Source organism: Zootoca vivipara, chromosome 1 (genome assembly GCF_965207765.1).
Source record: "Zootoca vivipara chromosome 1, rZooViv2.hap1.1, whole genome shotgun sequence".
Classification (NCBI taxonomy): domain Eukaryota; kingdom Metazoa; phylum Chordata; class Lepidosauria; order Squamata; family Lacertidae; genus Zootoca; species Zootoca vivipara.
Genome location: NC_142582.1, coordinates 61817798 through 61836989, shown reverse-complemented (window position 1 = coordinate 61836989; position 19192 = coordinate 61817798). Strand labels below are relative to the sequence as shown.

At 43.6% G+C, this 19192-nt stretch overlaps 1 protein-coding gene across 1 annotated transcript in view; it reads left to right on the top strand.

Moving 5' to 3' along the window:
- The window catches only part of TH (tyrosine hydroxylase), a 30045-nt gene extending 16310 nt beyond the window's left edge, over positions 1-13735 (top strand). The window contains exons 3-13 of the mRNA XM_035123707.3: positions 916-1090; positions 2011-2099; positions 2522-2589; positions 4472-4522; positions 5421-5566; positions 7610-7745; positions 7872-7941; positions 8126-8182; positions 8405-8500; positions 8654-8787; positions 11821-13735. Of these exons, the coding sequence (XP_034979598.3) occupies positions 916-1090; positions 2011-2099; positions 2522-2589; positions 4472-4522; positions 5421-5566; positions 7610-7745; positions 7872-7941; positions 8126-8182; positions 8405-8500; positions 8654-8787; positions 11821-11980 (1182 nt within the window). The 3' untranslated portion in view covers positions 11981-13735. The remainder of the gene's footprint in view (positions 1-915; positions 1091-2010; positions 2100-2521; positions 2590-4471; positions 4523-5420; positions 5567-7609; positions 7746-7871; positions 7942-8125; positions 8183-8404; positions 8501-8653; positions 8788-11820) is intronic.
- The last annotated feature ends 5457 nt before the right edge of the window (positions 13736-19192 follow it).

The following is a 19192-nucleotide window of genomic DNA, read 5'->3' as shown; positions in this document are numbered from 1 at the left end:
TTCTGGTTGATAGCTCTTGGGAGTCTGTTTAAAAAAACAAAACAAAAATCAAAAACAAAGAAGATCTGGCAAACCTGAAATCTGCCCCTCCCTGAATTAGGCAGTAATAGATTGTGACATACATTGAATTGCACTGGAGAATTGCTAAGTGGGGCAAATGATACTTAATGATACTTAAGCCACACGCCATCCACCACTTTCTCTCCACCCCCCCCCCCAATGTTGCTTACAAATCAGGGGAAATTGGTTCCATGGGGTTGCTTCAGTTTCAGTAGTGGTTGTGGGACCATCCCAACATGTTTCTCCGGGAACTTGCCCCAGTGCAGTGGTGACTTGCAGAAAAGTGGCATCTAAGGATTGAAGACATAAGATGGAGGAAGAATACCTTGTTCAAGCCATTATTTCACACTTCTTCATGCACTTAATATTCAGCACCTTGGCCAGAGCATAGCACAGAAGCTGATCAAAACCTGCATGGAAAAATTGGCTTCTTTCTTGGAATTATACAGGCTGCCATTTGCCTTGAAGATAGTCTGGTTCTAATGTTCTGTGGCTGTTCCATTGCTGTTTTAAGTTAATAAATCAATAATAGTATCTGTGTAATGCTATGTTCTCAAAGGCTATTCCCATGCTTTATCTCAAAACTTACAGGAACCCGGTAAGACAGGGGTGGCTAACCCCCAGATCAAGTCATCTAAAAACAGGCATGTTTCTGACCTCCCGTCTAGATGAACAGAGGCTAACTGGGGGAAAGTGTATTCTGAACTTCTTTCTCTCACTTGAAAATAGCCTGTTTATTGAAGTTGTTGCTCCTTTTATAATGTAGTGCTTAACAGATTTTAATAAATGGCGTGTGGGAAGTCTCCTTGCTGTTTTATTCTAATATATTGTTTTTCCTTCCCTGTCTCTCTAAAGACGTTTGAAGCCAAAATTCATCACTTAGAAACAAGGCACAGTAAGAAACTGCGAGAGGGCTCTGCTGATCTGGAATACTTTGTGCGATGTGAACTCCACAGCTCTGATCTGAGCACCCTCATCAGTTCTCTCAAAAGGGTTTCAGAAGATGTTAGGAGCACAAAAGAAGACAAGTGTAAGGAACCTGTAGCTTGGTTAACAAAGCACGAGGGAAGGATTGTTTCATATATGACTGCTATGGAGATCATCTCTAGACAGGAAAAATGTCAAGGGCAAAACCTTTCTCCAAGCATGTGCTTTTAAGACTGGTATTAGAAATAACTGGTGGATGCCCCTTTGAATGTTGCATATCTATTAGAGGCAAGTTACGGCAGCATCGTGGTATATTTCTGACAATCTTACAGCACAAGTCTATGTGTGTTTACTCAAAAGTAAGTACCACTGTATTCAGTGGTGCTTATTCCAAGGTATATAGGACTGAAGCCTTAGTTTAATATAATAGACCAGGCATCCCCAAACTGCGGCCCTCCAGATGTTTTGGCCTACAACTCCCATGATCCCTAGCTAACAGGACCAGTGGTCAGGGATGATAGGAATTGTAGTCCAAAACATCTGGAGGGCCGAAGTTTGGGGATGCCTGTAATAGACCAACAACCAACTGACAGACCCATCCATTCAGCCATCTGGCCATCCAAATAACAGAGATCTAGTTACAGGTAGGTAGCCGTGTTGGTCTGACATAGTTGAAACAAAATAAAAAAAAATCCTTCCAGCAGCACCTTAGAGACTAATTAAGTTTGTCATTGGTACGAGCTTTTCATGTGCATGAAGAAGTGTGCATGCACACGAAAGCTCATACCAATGACAAATTTAGTTGGTCTCTAAGGTGCTGCTGGAAGGAATTTTTTTTTATTTTGTTTTAAATAACAGAGAATTACTTGAAATGCTGTGTAACAATTTGAATAGTTTAGCTACCTGGGAAAGGAAGGAAATTACATACTGTATTTCCATTAGAAACCCCCTTTCTTATTCTTTCCTATAACTAGCTATTTTTTCTCTCTCACCTCCCTCCTTTTCCCTATTCTTGGATTTTAGTTCATTGGTTTCCAAGAAAAATCTCCGAGCTAGATAGATGTCACCATTTGGTCACCAAATTTGACCCTGATTTGGATCTGGATCACCCGGTGAGTGAATAAGTCTTCTTTCCCCAATCCTCTTCCACATTTCCTCACTGCCTGAACTCACATTAGCTGTCTCCTCGTGGGATAGCTTGGCTTGCTATGCTTCTGAATAGACTGAATAGAAATGCAAGCTATCATTGCATCTCATGCTCACCAGTTTAAAGCTTTAATAAATTAATTTGGACTCAAGCTTCTCAAGAAGATGAGGAGCATACATTGAGTTGACTTGGAAGTTTCTATTCATTCTAAGTAGAAAACATGGGAGGTGCTTTTTTATTTATTTAAAGAAAGTAGCAACTGCTGGTGAACACATCCTTGCCTGTCTAACAGTGAACAACCTGTAATGAAAATTGTCCGTTGTCAATATTACAACTGTTCAGTGCAAAAATGTGAGGTAACATTCTTGCTCTGTTCTTTCCTCCAAGGGATTCTCTGATCAAGTATATCGGCAACGAAGGAAAATGATAGCAGAAATTGCCTTCCACTATAAGCAGTAAGACTTGCTGCCTTGCATAGCCTCACCTGCTGAGACCTCCATGCATACACTTATTTATCTCTTTGCTCTCCATGCTCTGCCCTTCCGCACTCTTGGTTTTCCCCTTTCACTCTTCTGCTTCATGTTTTCAGTGCTTCATGGCTGCCAGTTCCATAGAGCTTTTGCAGTCATCCCTGAAGGGTCCATTGCAACACAGATAAGCAAACCAAGTAGTGAATTGTTGAACACAACCCTTTCAATGCTACATATGGTGTCTTCTTTGCCCCACGTCTGGGATGCTGCTCCAGAAACTATGCATTCTTGGCATTTGTTACGCATTCAGACTCAAATTAAATAATTGTAATGAGAGCCAAGAAAACCCAAGCTTTCGGTCAAAAAGGTGAATATGGAAGACAATTGGATTACATATGAGGAATTGATAATAGAAACGGAAAAAGGATGGAAATTGAGAAAACCCAAGCTTGAGGGCTGGTTTCTGTTCTCAAAACCAAGAGGGATCCAGGATAGAGTGGCAATTTAAATCTACTTTTTTATTGTATTTGGAAAAAATAAAATAAAATAAAATCAGCTGCCCATTATTTGTATTTGCGATTTAGAATCGAAATGTGTTTTCTACATTCATTTTATCTTTTTATACAACATACCACCTACCTATATGAATGTTTCCCCCATGTGGTACGTAATGTGGCAAGACCTAGGGCCATTCTGGAGACCTTTCACAAGGTTCCTTGAGTGGCAGCCTTTGCATCACAGCTGTGTCCAATGGCAGATAACCTGACTATTGGTGGTGGGCAATTGTTGACACAATTACATAGGTCATAATCCAAAGAGCCTTGAAGGCCGTGCTCAGTATGCACACTTGTATATACCACATTGTCCTTGGCCTAAACCTCCCTAATAACTTGGAGATGGCCAAAAAACAGACCCAGGTGCTCAGTAGTACAAAACAGCTGCTTGAAATGAGATGAGTTTATATTTGCATTTGAAATTATGATAAAGCAAGGATGCTTTTGTAACTATCTTTACTTTCAAAAGGAGCCAGTATTTGAAATGGGGATATTGGACAGGGAGGACATGCTAGAGAGTGAAGGGAGCTTTATTTTGGTAAGGCTTTTTGACAAGTTTGTTATTTTTCTCATATTTATATCTGAAATGACAGCAAAGGGGGAGGATTCATTTTTTTTAGATTAGCTGATTCCCCTGATAATTGTACACCTTCTCCTCAACAGTATGGCATAGCCGACTTGTTTGAGCTTCCTGATTACACTTATATTAATACCAGAATTTCCAGCATTATTTCCAAGAGGTGCAACAGCTACCCTTTTATTGCATTATTTATCACTCTTCAACAATCAAGGTGCTTTAAGTGTGCTAAAGGGTACTGAATTATATTACGCATCCTTGAGTGCCCCTTATAATCTAAATGGGGCAAGCTAATCTGCATCATGAGTGTTGTTGTTAGTCTGCCTCAGTGTCCTACAACCCTACTCTTCCTTACTATTCTATCTATACTCATACCCTAGAAGTCTTACGTTTTCCTGCAACCACGAGAGCTACTTGTTTTTAAAAGGAACTTTCAAAAGTCACAAAGATTTAGTCCGCAGATTTCTCCTCCTCATAGGCAGGACCTGGTCTGTATTGTTAATTTGCACCACCTTGTTTCTGGGCTGGGACTTTGTGTGTTAGCTTTGTGATTTTAAATATTGTCTATCCTGTTCAAACCTTGCTTTGTCTATTGGACATACGTTAGCTATATACTCCATCTCAGTTATAAATGGGCAAAGGTTTAACTTAAACATTAATGGCCCCTAATATTTGTTGCATTGTTATTTTGTATCCCTTCTCCTTGTTCTTTCCCCCCCTCATCTACCTATTATAGTGGCGACCCAATTCCTCGAGTGGAATACACACCAGAAGAGATTTCTACCTGGTGAGTATGAATGCACCTTTCCTAGCTTCTGCCAGACGCAGCACAAATCAATAAACTCCCAGCTACATACCTCAAAAATTCCATTGGGTCTTCGGGTGGCAAGGTTCACTCACAGTCACTCTGGGTTAGTAAAACTGGTATTTGCTGGTATTTTACAGCTAAAATAGTTTTAACAGCTAGCTAGCGGTGCAGGGAGGGGAGGTGGGTCAGGTCAATTCAACTTATCTTCAGAACAAGCTGTCTGCTGATGCTTTATTTAATAATAGGAACGTCTGGATGCACCCCTTCATCACGATCACTCACAAGACACTTCGGAAACATATGAACTATTCACAGAAACTTGTGGCTCTCTCAGTTCAATATCAGTAAGAGCCATATGGGAAAATTTCTGAGTTGCATATTGGTTTGAGTTTTGCAGAGCACGGTCCCCAATCCAGATACTCCTCCATGTCTTTCCCCTATTATGATGGCTAGACTGTATACAGTGGTACCTCAGGTTACAGACACTTCAGGTTACAAACTCCGCTAACCCAGAAATAGTACCTCAAGTTAAAAACTTTGCTTCAGGATGAAAGCAAATCATGCGGTGGTGGCATGGCGGCAGCAGGAGGCCCCATTAGCTAAAGTGGTACCTCAGGTTAAGAACAGTTTCAGGTTAAGAATGGACCTCCAGAACGAATTAAGTTCTTAACCCGAGGTACCACTGTATTACCTACTACAGGATTGGAGGCAGCATGCCTCTGAATATGTTGCTGGGAATCACAAGTGTGGAGAGTTCTATGGCCTTCCTTTTGTGCTTGTGGACTCCTCAATGGCCATGGTGAGAGCAGGATGGTAGACTAGATGTGCCTTTGGGCTGACCCAGGAGGGCTTTTCTTGTGTTCTTATCATTCTGAAGGAAGGAGGTGTACGGCACACTGAAGAGTCTCTATCCCACTCATGCCTGCAAAGAACATCTGGATGCCTTCCATTTATTGGAGAGATACAGTGGTTACAGTGAAGATAATATCCCTCAGCTCGAGGATGTCTCCCAGTTCCTAAAAGGTGAGGACTAAGACAAGTTCCGCTTCTGGAGTGAGAAGGCTTTGCTCTTCACAATGATGAAGAGGGTTGGGAAAACCCCTTTCAGTTGGAGCTGAAACCTCTTGCAATCTGCAAGTGTTCTGAAAAGGTCTGTTCAAGTAAAGGCTATAACCACGAGCACTGCTCATTATCCAGGGGCAAAGGCTACAAAATGATGCATACATGGCTGTTTAAAGCATAATATCGCTTGCATTAATTCATACAAACCTGGGGCTATAACTCAGCAGTAGAGCATATGTTTTGCACACAGAAGAAGTTCCACCCTGGCATTTCCATTTTAATTTTGGGGCAAAATTTGCAGGCAAGGTCACACCTTCTTGTTCAGAAGCCTAGGCCCAGAGCTCTCCCTCTATACCCCCCAGGCATTTCCTTAAGCCTCTGTTCTCTCTCCACATACCCTGGCATTTCTCTCTCTCTTATATAGTAAGTTTAGATCAGGCATCCCCAAACTGCGGCCCTCCAGATGTTTTGGCCTACAACTCCCATGATCCCTAGCTAACAGGACCAGTGGTCAGGGATGATGGGAATTGTAGTCCAAAACATCTGGAGGACCGAAGTTTGGGGATGCCTGGTTTAGATACATAATTTTGTATCTATGGCACCCTGCCTTGACTCAAGGCAAATCCAGAGAAGGGTACAGGGTTTGTCCTCAAGAGACAGTAAGCCATGCCCAAAGGCTGTATGGGTAAAGACCATTTTCCTTGGAGAAGGAAGCTGGACCACGTCCAAACGGCCGTGTGTACCAACAAAGCCAACTGTGCAATTTCCTGATAGTCAAAGAGTTATGATGCCAAGACCCATCAGAGGTGCAAAATGGTATGGCCCAATGCCAATCCAGTTGCAGGTAGTTCTGAAGGTGAACTGCAGCACAGGGTATAAATCGGGGGAGGATGTTGGGGGATTCATTCCCCGTCTGCAGTCATAGGTTTATTGTGCTTTGTTCCCACAGAGTGGATGTGACGTAGACAGGATGTTTGTCTTACTGTGTTCCTAGGTGGGACTATTGTCTCCTTTGTTCTTTCTCTTTACTGGCTGTAATGCTAGAGAGAGGGAGCCATAGTGTAGAGCTCCCAGTCTATATGTAAATAAAGCAGTTAAGCCTTATTTACTGGCTTGTGTGTGTTGTTCTTCACGTTTGTGAGAACAATCGCAATATGCTCTGTGGGTCCCGTCTAACAACTGGCCCCCGGGGACGTCTTAATGCTGACAGGGATCACTTATGAATACTGTCAATCGGTGTATGCAGACCATCCCACACAGAAAGGATGTGAAAGTGGACTCAAAGGATTTCCACATGACTATAAGTATTTGGGTTGGTTTTTTTTATAAAAAAAGGGAAATCTTCACCTTAATACTGTATGAAATATGTCAGAATGTACTTACAAGCACAAATTTGCAAAACATTAAAAAGCGTAATGGAAGAGTCCTGTGCAAATAGAAGTATAACTCTGGCCAGATTTCTAAAATGAACAATTCCAACTAAAGCATATGCATGGCAGTTTCTGCGGTGACTGATATCTTAGATAACTTGATGTTGTTTTTTATTATTTATTATTAAAAATAATATCCCACCCTGCGTCTGACTCAGGGTAGAAAGCATACAAATGATAAACACCTAAAAACTGATTATTCTAGTACCGATGCAGGCTGGGAAAGATCTCTACTTCTTCTTCTAACACAAAGTTACACATACACAATTGTTTATGAGCATTACAGTGGAACCTCAGTTTATGAACACCTTGGCTTATGAATTTTCTGTTTACGAACACCGCCGACCCATATGGAACGGATTAATTCACTTTCCATTACTTTCAATGGGAAAGTTCACTTCAGTTTATGAACGCTTCAGTTTATGAACAGACTTCCGGAACCAATTGTGTTCATAAACCGAGGTACCACTGTATTTAGTTTTTTTTTTAGTTCCTATACAGCCAGCGCTACAGCTCTACAAAATGTGGCTCAAATGCTACACTTGGCTACAAAGATTGGTTTGAACTATTTCAGAGAGAACTGGGTTCCAGCTCCGACCTGTAGCTGGTCTCCTGTCTGCTCGGGACTTCCTAGCCAGCTTGGCCTTCAGAGTGTTTCAATGTACACAGTACATCCGCCATGCCTCTTCTCCCATGCACTCTCCAGAGCCGTGAGTACTAGCTCTTGAATTGCCTCAAATATATCATCATACTGTATTCTTGGACTTGGGCATGTTAATGCCTGGCTTGCTGCTTCAGACTCGGCTGTTAACTAAGTGTCTCTCTTCCAATGCCAGGGACTGCTGCCATGAGCTTCTGGGGCATGTACCAATGTTGGCAGACAAAACGTTTGCACAATTCTCCCAGGTGAGCAAGAGGTGAAATGCCTTGTGCCTTGAGCACAGCCTATGCTTGACCAGATAGTGCATGGTATTGATTTCAGAGGAGACATGCATAGCATTGCACTATAAATCGAGGAAGTTGGGTGATCAACTAAAGCCATCTAAGCCGGCCCGGTGCCTATACACGATATTATTCCTTTTGCTCCTAGGACATTGGACTTGCCTCTTTGGGAGCAACGGATGAGGAGATTGAAAAACTTGCGACAGTAAGACCCTAATTCTGGATTTATTTATTTATTTTTTTAAAAAACCTTTGCTTTCACTTTATCCAAATCTAGCTAGATTTTCCTTAATTATAACTGTATGAAATGCCCAGTGAAGGAAAAAGGTTCCATGTGGCCAGCTAATCTTGAATATGTATGGATTTAAAAGAATCATTACAGATTTGAATAACCAACTTCCTTTGGGATCCCGTTTTTATTTCCCAGCTTTACTGGTTCACAGTGGAGTTTGGCCTCTGCAAACAGAATGGAATCATCAAAGCCTATGGAGCTGGACTCCTCTCCTCTTACGGGGAGCTAGTTGTAAGTGCTCACCTATTCCTCCTAGCTAAATTGAAGCATATGGCTGCCTCTTAGCTTGTGCTCTCCTGTTCCATTGATTAGTCTTTTGGCACAGTAAGTCACCTTAGGGGTTTTCCCCGCAAGAAACTTTGGCATTTCCCTCCCTTCATTCAGCACTCTTTGTCGGATGAACCAGAGCTAAGGGACTTTGACCCTGATTCTACTGCTGTGCAGCCCTATCAAGATCAAGCCTATCAACCAGTCTATTTTGTATCAGAGAGCTTCAGTGATGCCAAAGCAAAACTCAGGTAAGATATACCGTACTTTTCTGTCTATAAGGCACCCCCATGTATTAGATGCCCTCTATTTTGGGGGACTCAAATTTAAGAAAATGGGGGGGGGAGATTATGATGATAATGATGATTATTATTATTTTATTGATACCCTGCCCATCTGGCTGGGTTTCCCAAGCCACTCTGGGTGGCTTCCAACAAAATATTAAAATACAATAGTCCTTCAGATATTAAAAGCTTCCCTAAACAGGGCTGCCTTCAGATGTCTTCTAAAAGTTTGGTAGTTGTTTTGAGATGGCCCAGAGTTGATGAGCTTTTTAGGGGAGGATTGCCCAAGGTTGTTGAGCTGTTTTTTTTGGGGGGGGGGTATGCCCAGGGTTGAAGAGCTTTTTTTCGGGGGAAAATGCAGAAAATCACTAACCCGACTAACAAATGCTGACAACCGCTCGCATCGCTGAAAACAACACATGTCTGCCCACTCACCAACAGCAGACACCAATCGCATGCCCGATTTGCCGAAGCGGCAGCCAATCCAAAGCAACCCTTGATGCAGCCACCAATCACACACAAAATCGCTGCTGACAACCTCCTGCTCCCTGCTGCAACCAATCACCCATCACCCCCACACACTATCTGTGTATAAGACGAACCCCGTTTTTTAAAATGATTTGAGTAAAAAAAAAAACTCCTCGTCTTATAGGGGATCCATATGTGGTAGCTGCACCTATATTCTACTTTCTTGATGCATGCCATTTATGATACATTTTCTTCTTAATCCAGTATATGAACATTCTCTCTCTCTCTCTCTCTCTCTCTCTCTCTCTCACACACACACACACACACTGCTGGAAAAGCATTAAAACTAAGGTTTTGCTGTGGATTGATAAAAGGAAGTACAGATAAATTACAGTGCAATCTCAGCATAGGTTTGATGGGACACCGTGTGAATATATTTAGGATTATAGCTTTACTTAGTCACTTTCCGAAAGTGTCAAGTTCTTTATCACATAGTTCAGATTACTACTCACTCCACTGAGTCTCCTACCAAAAGAACCCTGAAACTACCTGTGTGATTTGGGGAGAATAGTGTGCCCTTGTTTCCAGTACAGGTCCGAAATTATTATATGTTAATTTAATTGAACATGTGACATGAAAAAACCCCAGTTTTTCATAACCAATTCCCGCTTTGAAATGAGCACTTCTCCAAATTTTGCAGTGCAGTTCTTCAGCCAAACAATATGTTCAAAAATGCATATATTTGGGAGGGGTGGTGGTATGTGCATTAAAAATGCATCATATTAGGGGAAATTGCATATAAAAATTAGGAGAAATTTGCTGGTGGCTTTTAAAAAGCTGGCAAATTGCTGCAAATTGTAAGGGGGGGAAATAAGATTGGGAAAATGAGAAATTTAGATAACTGAAATTCAGCAGTCCCCAATTGCAATATGTCAAAACAGGAACAAAACAAAACACTTCCAGGGACTGATAACTTATTTGACACCGTAGCATTTAACCAGAGTTTGGAGGAAAGTAGCTCAGAGAAAAAGGTGCTCACAATTACTGACCCATGAAGGGCATGGGAGACACTTGACAATATCAGCAGGGAAGTGAGGGTGCAGGACAAGTTGAGCACCCTTCCTCCTACTTCTCCGTTTTCAATAGCCCCCTCTAGGAATCATTTCTCTCTTCAAAAAGGACTATTGGGGCACACTTACACACACTTTACTGCAACGGTCTTTCATTTTTGGCTGGGTGCTACAGCCTCAGACAGACCTTTATCAGCTAACTCTCACAATCTGATTCTTCTTAAGAGGATATTTTCAACTAGAATACATTAAGAAAATCTGTTCGGAGGTCAAAGGCTCTAATATAGCAAGAGCCAAAAATAAGGGGAAAGGTGGGCATTTTCTTTCACTCCCCCCCAACTGAATGTCATTGAAAATCACCACTAGAGGGTGTTATAACACAAGCAATAGCAAATTCTTACAGCAAAACCTCAAATTCCTTTGTTGCAGCGCGAGCTATCCTGAGCTTCACCATACTTCATCGAATAAATCACATTCCTTCATGCACAAGGCATAAATGTCCATAATAGATGTATACTCATGGTCCCTACCTCCAGTGGCTATTCTACTTTGCATTCTATTAACGTACTTATTATTATTTGTTACATTTCTATCCCATTGTTGCCTTCACCATGGAACTCAAAAGAGTGAGATTCCTGGGTGGCCTCTCATCCATGGTCTGGTCAGACTCAGACCTTCTTAGCAAGTCTTCTGAAGAAGGTACCTTTAGACCACGCTCCAGGAATTACTTTGCTACGGTCCCCTGTAATGAATTAGCACAGGATAAACCAGCCTTTGGCATCCTAGTGCCCTGCAGATGTTTTGGAGGGCAACTCTCATTATTGACCACCTGCTTTTCATACAGATGGTCCCAGGTTGAATCACTAGACAGGACTGGGAAGGATTCCTGCCTGAAATTCTGGAGAGCTGCTGCCAATCAGTAGTGACACTATTGTGAGCTAGGTGGACCAATGGTCTGATACGGCCACAGCAACTTCCTACATTCCTAGACATTGTTTGAAATGTTGAATATATCAGGGATGGAGAACCTGCAGCCCTAGAATGGCATACCACTCAACCGTCCCAATAAAACCAGGGCATGCTGCTTTTTTTTGCACGAGAACATAGCGGTCATTTTGGGCAGCATCATCTGTCCCCCCTAAAAGAACTTTTTCACAGCTGCAATCTTGCATGGCACCCCAAAAGGCACATGTGAGAGCACGCCACCCCCAACATCGCTTTTTTTCAGGGCTGCAATCTCACATGGGTCACATGACTCACGTGAAAGTGTGGCCCCGGAAGACAGTGTCCTGGATTTTCACCTTGACACGTTGGAGGTTGTGTGATGGTCATTGGAGTTCAATGACATCTGGAGGGCCAGGAGGTTCTCCATTTCTGCAGCAGGTCTTCCTTTGCCCTCTCTGACCTTGAGTTCTAGCCTATTGAGGCCAGCCTCCTTTCACCTCTGTACTCTCTCTTGCAGGGCCTATGCAGCACACATCAAGCGTCCCTTTTCTGTCAAGTATGACCCATACACAAACAGCATTGAGCTTCTGGACAACCCACAGAAGATCCGTCACTCCCTGGAGATTGTGCGCGATGAGCTTCACTCATTAATTGACGCACTCAATGTTATCAGCTAACACACACGTTTCTTTGACCCTTTCCCTCCTTCATGCCAATGCCTGTTCCTGCAGCTGCCAAACTGGCTTCCTTCAGTGACTCCCTGCCACTGCATCATTTGGGCCGCTACGGTTTCTTTTAGGGTTTGTGTTGCTACCTATTGCCAGAGTAACGGCAATGGTTTGTGTTTGCTGCCCATATGCTGGACGAGAGAGGCATATTTATTATTTAATGGCAAGCTAGATTGAAGAAAAATGAAAGGAAATGGAATGTATCAATATATTGTATCAAACTAATCAGACTTGGAGCAGGCCCATGGGGGGGATGAATACCTTAAGCCCAATGATTTCAGAGTGGGCCTATTCTGAGGATGACTTAGATGGATGCAAGCCAAACAGGACTTAATTCCTGATAAAAGTGCTTAGCGTGGCCTTTTAATTTTGCTAGAGAAGAATAAAAATATAAGAAGAAGGAAGCACAAACAATAAGAGGAGAGGTATTGCTTTAACGGAATACCTACTCAAATAGAATTATTGGGTAACTGGAGAAGGCTTTCAGTGAAACATGTCTGGCAATTTACTAGTTGCTAAAGTTCCCTACATTTCTCAGTACAAATCTGAGGCCTCTTCCCCCTGGCCCTGCTTACACTTCTGCTACATACCCAGTGACTTCAGAGAAAAACATTCCTTTATAGTCTCGCCATTATGCCAAGAAGCCTTCCAACCACATTTTTAAAGTGAATTCAGAGTCCAGACAGGTAGAAACCTCAGGATGCTGACCCAAAAGCCAATTCTGATGGTAGGATGAGCTCTTAAAATTTCAATACGATGACTCAAAACAAGATCCAGAGCGCGACCACTATCTGATTGGAACAACCTTCTCAGTGATCCTAATCCCTCAGTCTGGGAAAAATTCCTTCAGGATGAAACAAACCTTTGACTGGCTGCAATGCTCTGTACTCCAAACAGAGGCAAGTCCTCTGGAACTCGGCAAAGCCTATTGCCATGCAAGTGAGTGGAGAACGGAAGCGTTGACTTCTTAGTCCAAAATGGAATCCCATTAGCAAATGCTAACACTATTGGTCCTGGTCAAGGTAGCAGGAAACAGGTAATGGAGAAGGACCCTCCATTTTGAATGTGCTGATCTATTTCTGTGGAGCACTCCTTAGCAAGGTGATAGATATGTCTCCCATTTCTGGTCATGTATCAAATAGCCTCCTTCCTTCTCTGGGCTTTTTAGGGAAATGCTCTGTCTTTGTCAGGATAGAAAGGAGTATCCTTTGTGGAAAAGCACCATGAAATTATTGCCAAAGTGGAAGAACATCTGGAGAGCATCAGCTACAGTGGAAACATAGGTAGATGATATCGCAAGGACACAATACTCAAACGTATTGTTACTAGCTCTGCAGCCGGTGTAAGGTCTAATAGTTGCCATACATTGTTCCTACATTCAGGCACAATGCTGAAGATGTTTGAATCAAAACAGCCTGGAGAGATGGAGAGAGAATCAGGTCACTGGGTCAAATGCTTCATGTTTGAGAATGAGACTCAAGGGGAGAAACACACGAAGCCTCCCTTTTCTGTCTGGCTTTGGTTTGCTCATGGTATTTGTGTGCACTAAAGCCTCAAGGAATGGATCTCACTGCTATTGCTCCTGCTGTGTGGGTGGATCTGTCTGTCTTGCTGCATAATGAAGATATTTATTTCTCAGTTTTGAGTCATGCTGCTGCTGAGAGGCTAGGTTTATTCACAATAAAGTTATATTTCTGGTCTAGCACCTTGGGTTTGTCTTTGGGATCTCTCCCCTTTTAAACAATGGCACTCTGCTTCAAGCTCTCTCTGTCTGTTCCCTTATCCAGTGAGTTCCTCTGAAAAGCTCAAGTGGTTTCCTGGCCATGCATTTTAGAGGGATATAGCAGGTGCTGACAATATTGTAGATTGGTGCCAGTTATGTGACTTCCAGCCGGTTTCATCACAACAGCTTACTGGGAAGTAGCAAGCAGGCAGAAAGGTGGCAAGGAAGTAAGACTTCAGTCCTGTTGTAGCTTTCCCAGGGTGGGAAAAACTCACTCAAAGGAAGCAGAGGTGGCGCTAGCTGCTCTGGCACCTGGAGTGGTACACATGCTGTGCACCTGGGGGTGGGGCTAGCCACCCACAGGGGCGGGGCAAGTATCCCAGCGGGGTGGGGCGGGGCAGTGATATCACCCCCCCTCAGGGATGACACCCGGGGCGGCCTGCACCCACTGCACCCCCTTCCTCTGCCAGTGAAAGGAAGGTTCCACAAAGCCAATGTACTGCCTTCCCCTCCATATCTCCCACAGCAAATGTGCACAGCATAGGGACTTGATGAACCCATGTTAATAAACAAGAATTTACTTAGACCTTCGTCCAGAACTTTCAGCAACACAAGCTGATCCTTGAAAATAAGAGAGCTTTCCATACTTTTTCCTGGTGTGTGAGTGTTTTGCACTACACTTTTTTTTTTTAAAAAAAAGGTCAGCTTCTTGAGTCATTATTTTTTTGGGGGGGGGGACAGAAGCAGAAGTGTCAGATTCTTATGGATTTTCTTTAAAAGAGATAAAGAAAGCAGGGAAGGTTAAAACACAGAGAGATAGGGAATTCCAAAGAGTGGATGCTGTCACACTAGAAGATAGATTTCTTGCAAGTATGGAATGAGTATTGTGTGGCCTTTGTAATGGTAACAGTTCAGTAGATTGAATTGGTTGAGTGGGAACATATGGGGTAAGGTGAACCAGCCGATCAACAGGTTCCAAGCCATTAATGGCTTTATATACCAATAGTATCACCTTAAACTTAGCCCATAACAAATTAGCAAACAGTGCAGAGTTCTGAACAGAGGTGCTATAGGCCAACAGATTCTCACTCCTGCCGGCAAATGTGCTGCAGCATTCTGCACTAACTGCATTTCCCAGATCAAGTGCAAAGGAAGCCACACATAGAACCCCACCTTTCTCAAAACATTCCTTTTTAACTCTGATTCTTGCTTCAGAACAGAAGAAGAGCCTCGCTGGATCAGGCTAAAGGCCCATCTAACCCAATATCCCATTCCCACCGTAGCCAACCAGATGCCTAAGGAAAGCCCACAAGCAGGACCTGAGTAAAACAACCCTCTTCCCACATGTGATTCCCAGCAACTGGAATTCAGAGGCATATTGTCTCTGACAGTGGTGGTAGAAAATGGTTGACAGGTAGCCTCAAATTTGTCTAATCCTCTTTTAAAGGCATCCAACTTGGTGGCCACCAACAGGAGCTGCTCATCAGGTGGAGTAGAAATGCTACTATAGCTTCCTAGTAGGTGGGTCACTGTTGCTTATGGGGAGGAAGAGGAGGAGGGGCAAAGCAGTGGGAAGGTCCGTGTGGTGAAATACATTGACTCTGGATTGGTTCCTCTGATGCATGTGCACTGTGCCAGCCCCCTTGCTGCCTCAGCTGTCCCCTCGTCCTCCAAGTAAGCTTCTTGTGGGAGAGAATTCTATAGTTTAACTATATATTGTGTGAAGAAGTGCTTTGTTTTTGTCAGTCCTGAATCTTCTATCAACCAGCTTCATTGGATGTTGTCTGAGTTCTAGTGTTATAAGAGAGGGAGAAAAACTTTTCTCTATCACTTCTTCCAGGCCATGCATAATTTTATACAGTGCTTTTTTTCTATAAAAAATGTTTAGGGGTACTCTCATTTTGACTCAAGAAAATCACCATTTTATAGCTCAGATCAAGAAAAATAAATACACTGCTTCACACATTAAATGCTCACTTCCATCTGAGAATCAAGAAACACTGTGACAGGAAATGAGGCTAGGTTCCAACTCCTACTTCACACATTAAATGCTCGCTTCTGTCTGAGACTCAGGAAACACTGTGACAGGAAATGAGGGGTAGCAACGGAACTGGCTAATCACCATGCTGGAGAAGAACCTATTTATTTATTTTTAGTTTCTTCTCTTAGATTCACAAAATGTTTAGGGGTGTGCATCCCCTTGCATCCCCCCAGAAAAAGCACTGGTTTTATATATTTATATCATGTCTCCTCTTACTTGTCTTTTCACTAAACTAGAAAGTCCCAAAAGTTGTAAGCTTTCCTCACAGAGGAGTTGCTCTAGCCCTTTGATCACTTTTGTTGCCCTTTTCTGAAGATTTCCCAACTTTCTTCTTCCGCTTTGCCCTTTCACCTCCTTTTTTCTCTGGATTGGGTATCTTGTTCAGTATCATGTCCTGGGGAGCAATCCACCTGCCTGGGCTCTTGATCTTTGAATGGCAGCCTAGCATAAGAGGCATTTTTAGCAGCACCTACAGGGACAAGGGTGGCGCTGTGGTCTAAACCACTGAGCCTCTTGGGCTTGCCGATCAGAAGGTCGGTGGTTCGAATCCCTGCGACAGGGCGAGCTCCCGTTGCTCGGTCCCAGCTCCTGCCAACCTAGCAGTTCGAAAGCACGCCAAAAAGTGCAAGTAGATAAATAAGTACCACTCTGGCAGGAAGGTAAACAGTGTTTCCGTGTGCTGCTCTGGTTTTGGTGTTCCTTTGTGCCAGAAGCGGCTTAGTCATGCTGGCCACATGACCGGGAAAAACTGTCTGTAGACAAACGTTGGCTCCCTCGGCCTGTAAAGTGAGATGAGTGCCGCAACCCCACAGTCATCTGCAACTGGACTTAACTGTCAGGGGTCCTTTACCTTTACCCTTTTACAGATTTGAAATGAATGAAATAAAAAAGAGCATCATCAAATTAGAAGTTTAAGTGCAGCAGCATCCCAAAATAAACTTACTTGGATGTGAAGTATTGAAATCGGTGTAATTTACTTCTGGGTAAATGTCTTTATGACCAGAGCACTGATAGAAAATGGGATCTCGCCCAAATATTGTCTAGATGTCTCCGGAGCTGTGGAAGATTACAAGAGCAGGAGACCTGGGGCATGTTGCTCAAGGCTAACTCCTGGGCACCCTTCCTTTCATTCTTATCAATGTTTAGAAGCAAGGCTTGAAGCTGCTTGTTGGCACTTTGAAGTGGCCAATCCGCAGTATTTTAAATCCTTAGCACTGTTACCTCTGACCCAGAGGGAGAGAGAGAATAGTTCAAGGTAGGGAAGCAGCACCAGAAAACCAACATTGGAGGGTAAAGGCAATGCAGGGTGAAGGCATTTTCAAATAGGCAGCCTTCTCAGCCACAATCTCTCTGCTTAGTAGTCAGCTATGTCAGCAGACCTGTTGAAACTAATGGACTAAACTCAGTCACATCCATTAATTTCAGTGGGTCTACTCTGAATAGTACTCTGTATTTTCCTGCATGTGTAAGCTAAAACAAAGGTATCAATTCACAAGTGCCCTGTATGCCATCAGGAAAGTGATGGCAGGCAGAAGGGAAGAAGAAGGAAAAATTAGAGCTACCCCGAGAAAACATGGAACTCACTATAATGTAATGGACAAGACTTTCCAGGGGCACTTCCTGACAACTTACTGCTTGAGGATTCATCATACCATGTCACTGATGACTGAGAATTCATTCTTATTTGTTTGCATGGCACTTATATGGCATTGTGTCAAGTCATCCCACCATTTTTCTAGAAAAAGAGGTGCGTGAACTCACTATGAATGCCTTCCTTGTTCCCTTATAATGGCGCCCACCTGAGAAGTCCTGGAGCTGAGTTCCGGTGAGCTCTGGATGAAAAAAAAGAGGCCTGCATCCGACACTTTCCAATGCATTTCCCCAACACTTTCCTTACTGCAAAAAGTCCATCTTTTAAAAAAGTGGGTTTGTAGCAGAATAATGCCAAATGCACTTTAATTGCGTTATAAAATCATATTGGGGGGTGGTGGTTTGCAGGACACCATTATTAATGAACAGAGAGGGGTGACAGAATTTGACAGCTGCAATACCCAGAATCCTGTTCAATGCCATCTTCCCTGTCTCCTCACCCCTCCCGCTAGGACACGACCCTGCCTGAAGGAAGGCTTAAGGATCTGCATATGCACAACAGTTAGCATAAACTCACACATTTCCCCTCTCCACCTCCCCTCCGCCCAGAATAAAACAATGTCTCCAGAAGGAAGAGGGGGGGGGAAGCCGCCCAAATCCAAAGCGACACTTTTCTACTCAAGTTAATAATACAGCCTATTATATGCTCTCTTACCATGAACCCTGCCTTTTTTACATGTCCCCTTATATGCCTTCTTAGCTTATATGTCTGCTCATTTTATATGTCTTCTTATGAAATCCTTATGTGTATCCCTTAATGTAGCCACTAGATGTTCCTTCATATTCAAAAGACACACATGGACAAAGATGGATTAACTGGGACAGTTTATTCAAACCTCCAGAAGTGTCACCTTTTACATAATCCCAGGGATCATCCTTGCATGACCTGGGGGAAAACACCCCTCTGCAATCGCCAGGAACGGCCCCACCTCAACTCCCATCTAGACTGATCAAACAAAGGGAAACCCATCAACAACGGGAGGAGAGCGATTGACATCTCACCATATGAAGAAATAGTCGTCTCTGCACCCAGTTAATCCCATCACCACCCATCCTCCTTGTCCTTCCCCTCCCTCCCAGTAAAGCAGGGGTGTCAAACTCAAATTCATCGGGGGCCACATCAGCAGTTTGGTCACCCTCAAAGGGCCGGTTGTGTCTGTAGGACTATGTGTCCACTCTTTATTATCATAAATTATTGTCACTGCATTCAATTATTACTGTTTTTTGTAATAACGTAAGCTCATTCCCGCTCCCACACGGATCACATTCCTGCATTGTGGCGCGTGTGTGGGAGGGGATGTAAACGAGGGAAATTTGAACAAAAGGTGGGGATCGACGGCTTCCGGGGGGGGGGGGCTCAACTAAACCTTCGGCAGGAAGGAGAAAGCCACTGCTGGGATTAAAAACCTGCAGATGGAAAGAGGGCTTCCCTCTCCCGCCCTGCGCACACCCAAACCCCGCTAGGCAGGATGCCACACGCTGCAACCCACCCCATGCTTTGGAGAGGGGCAGGAACATGCGGTGCAGCGCCAACTCCCTGCTTTGCTTTTGCATCCTCCCTCCTCAGCGCCAGAGTCCCTTCCCCTTGCGCTGAGGGAGGGCAGCGGATTTCCTGAGGAGGAAGGCGGCGGCAGCCCCAGCGGACGTGCATCTTCGCCTCAGAGCTGCTCTTCCCCCCACCCGCGCTGTTGTTGTCTTCGCCGCCGCCTCTCCCTACCGGGACTGCAGGCAGAGAAGGCTTGAAAAC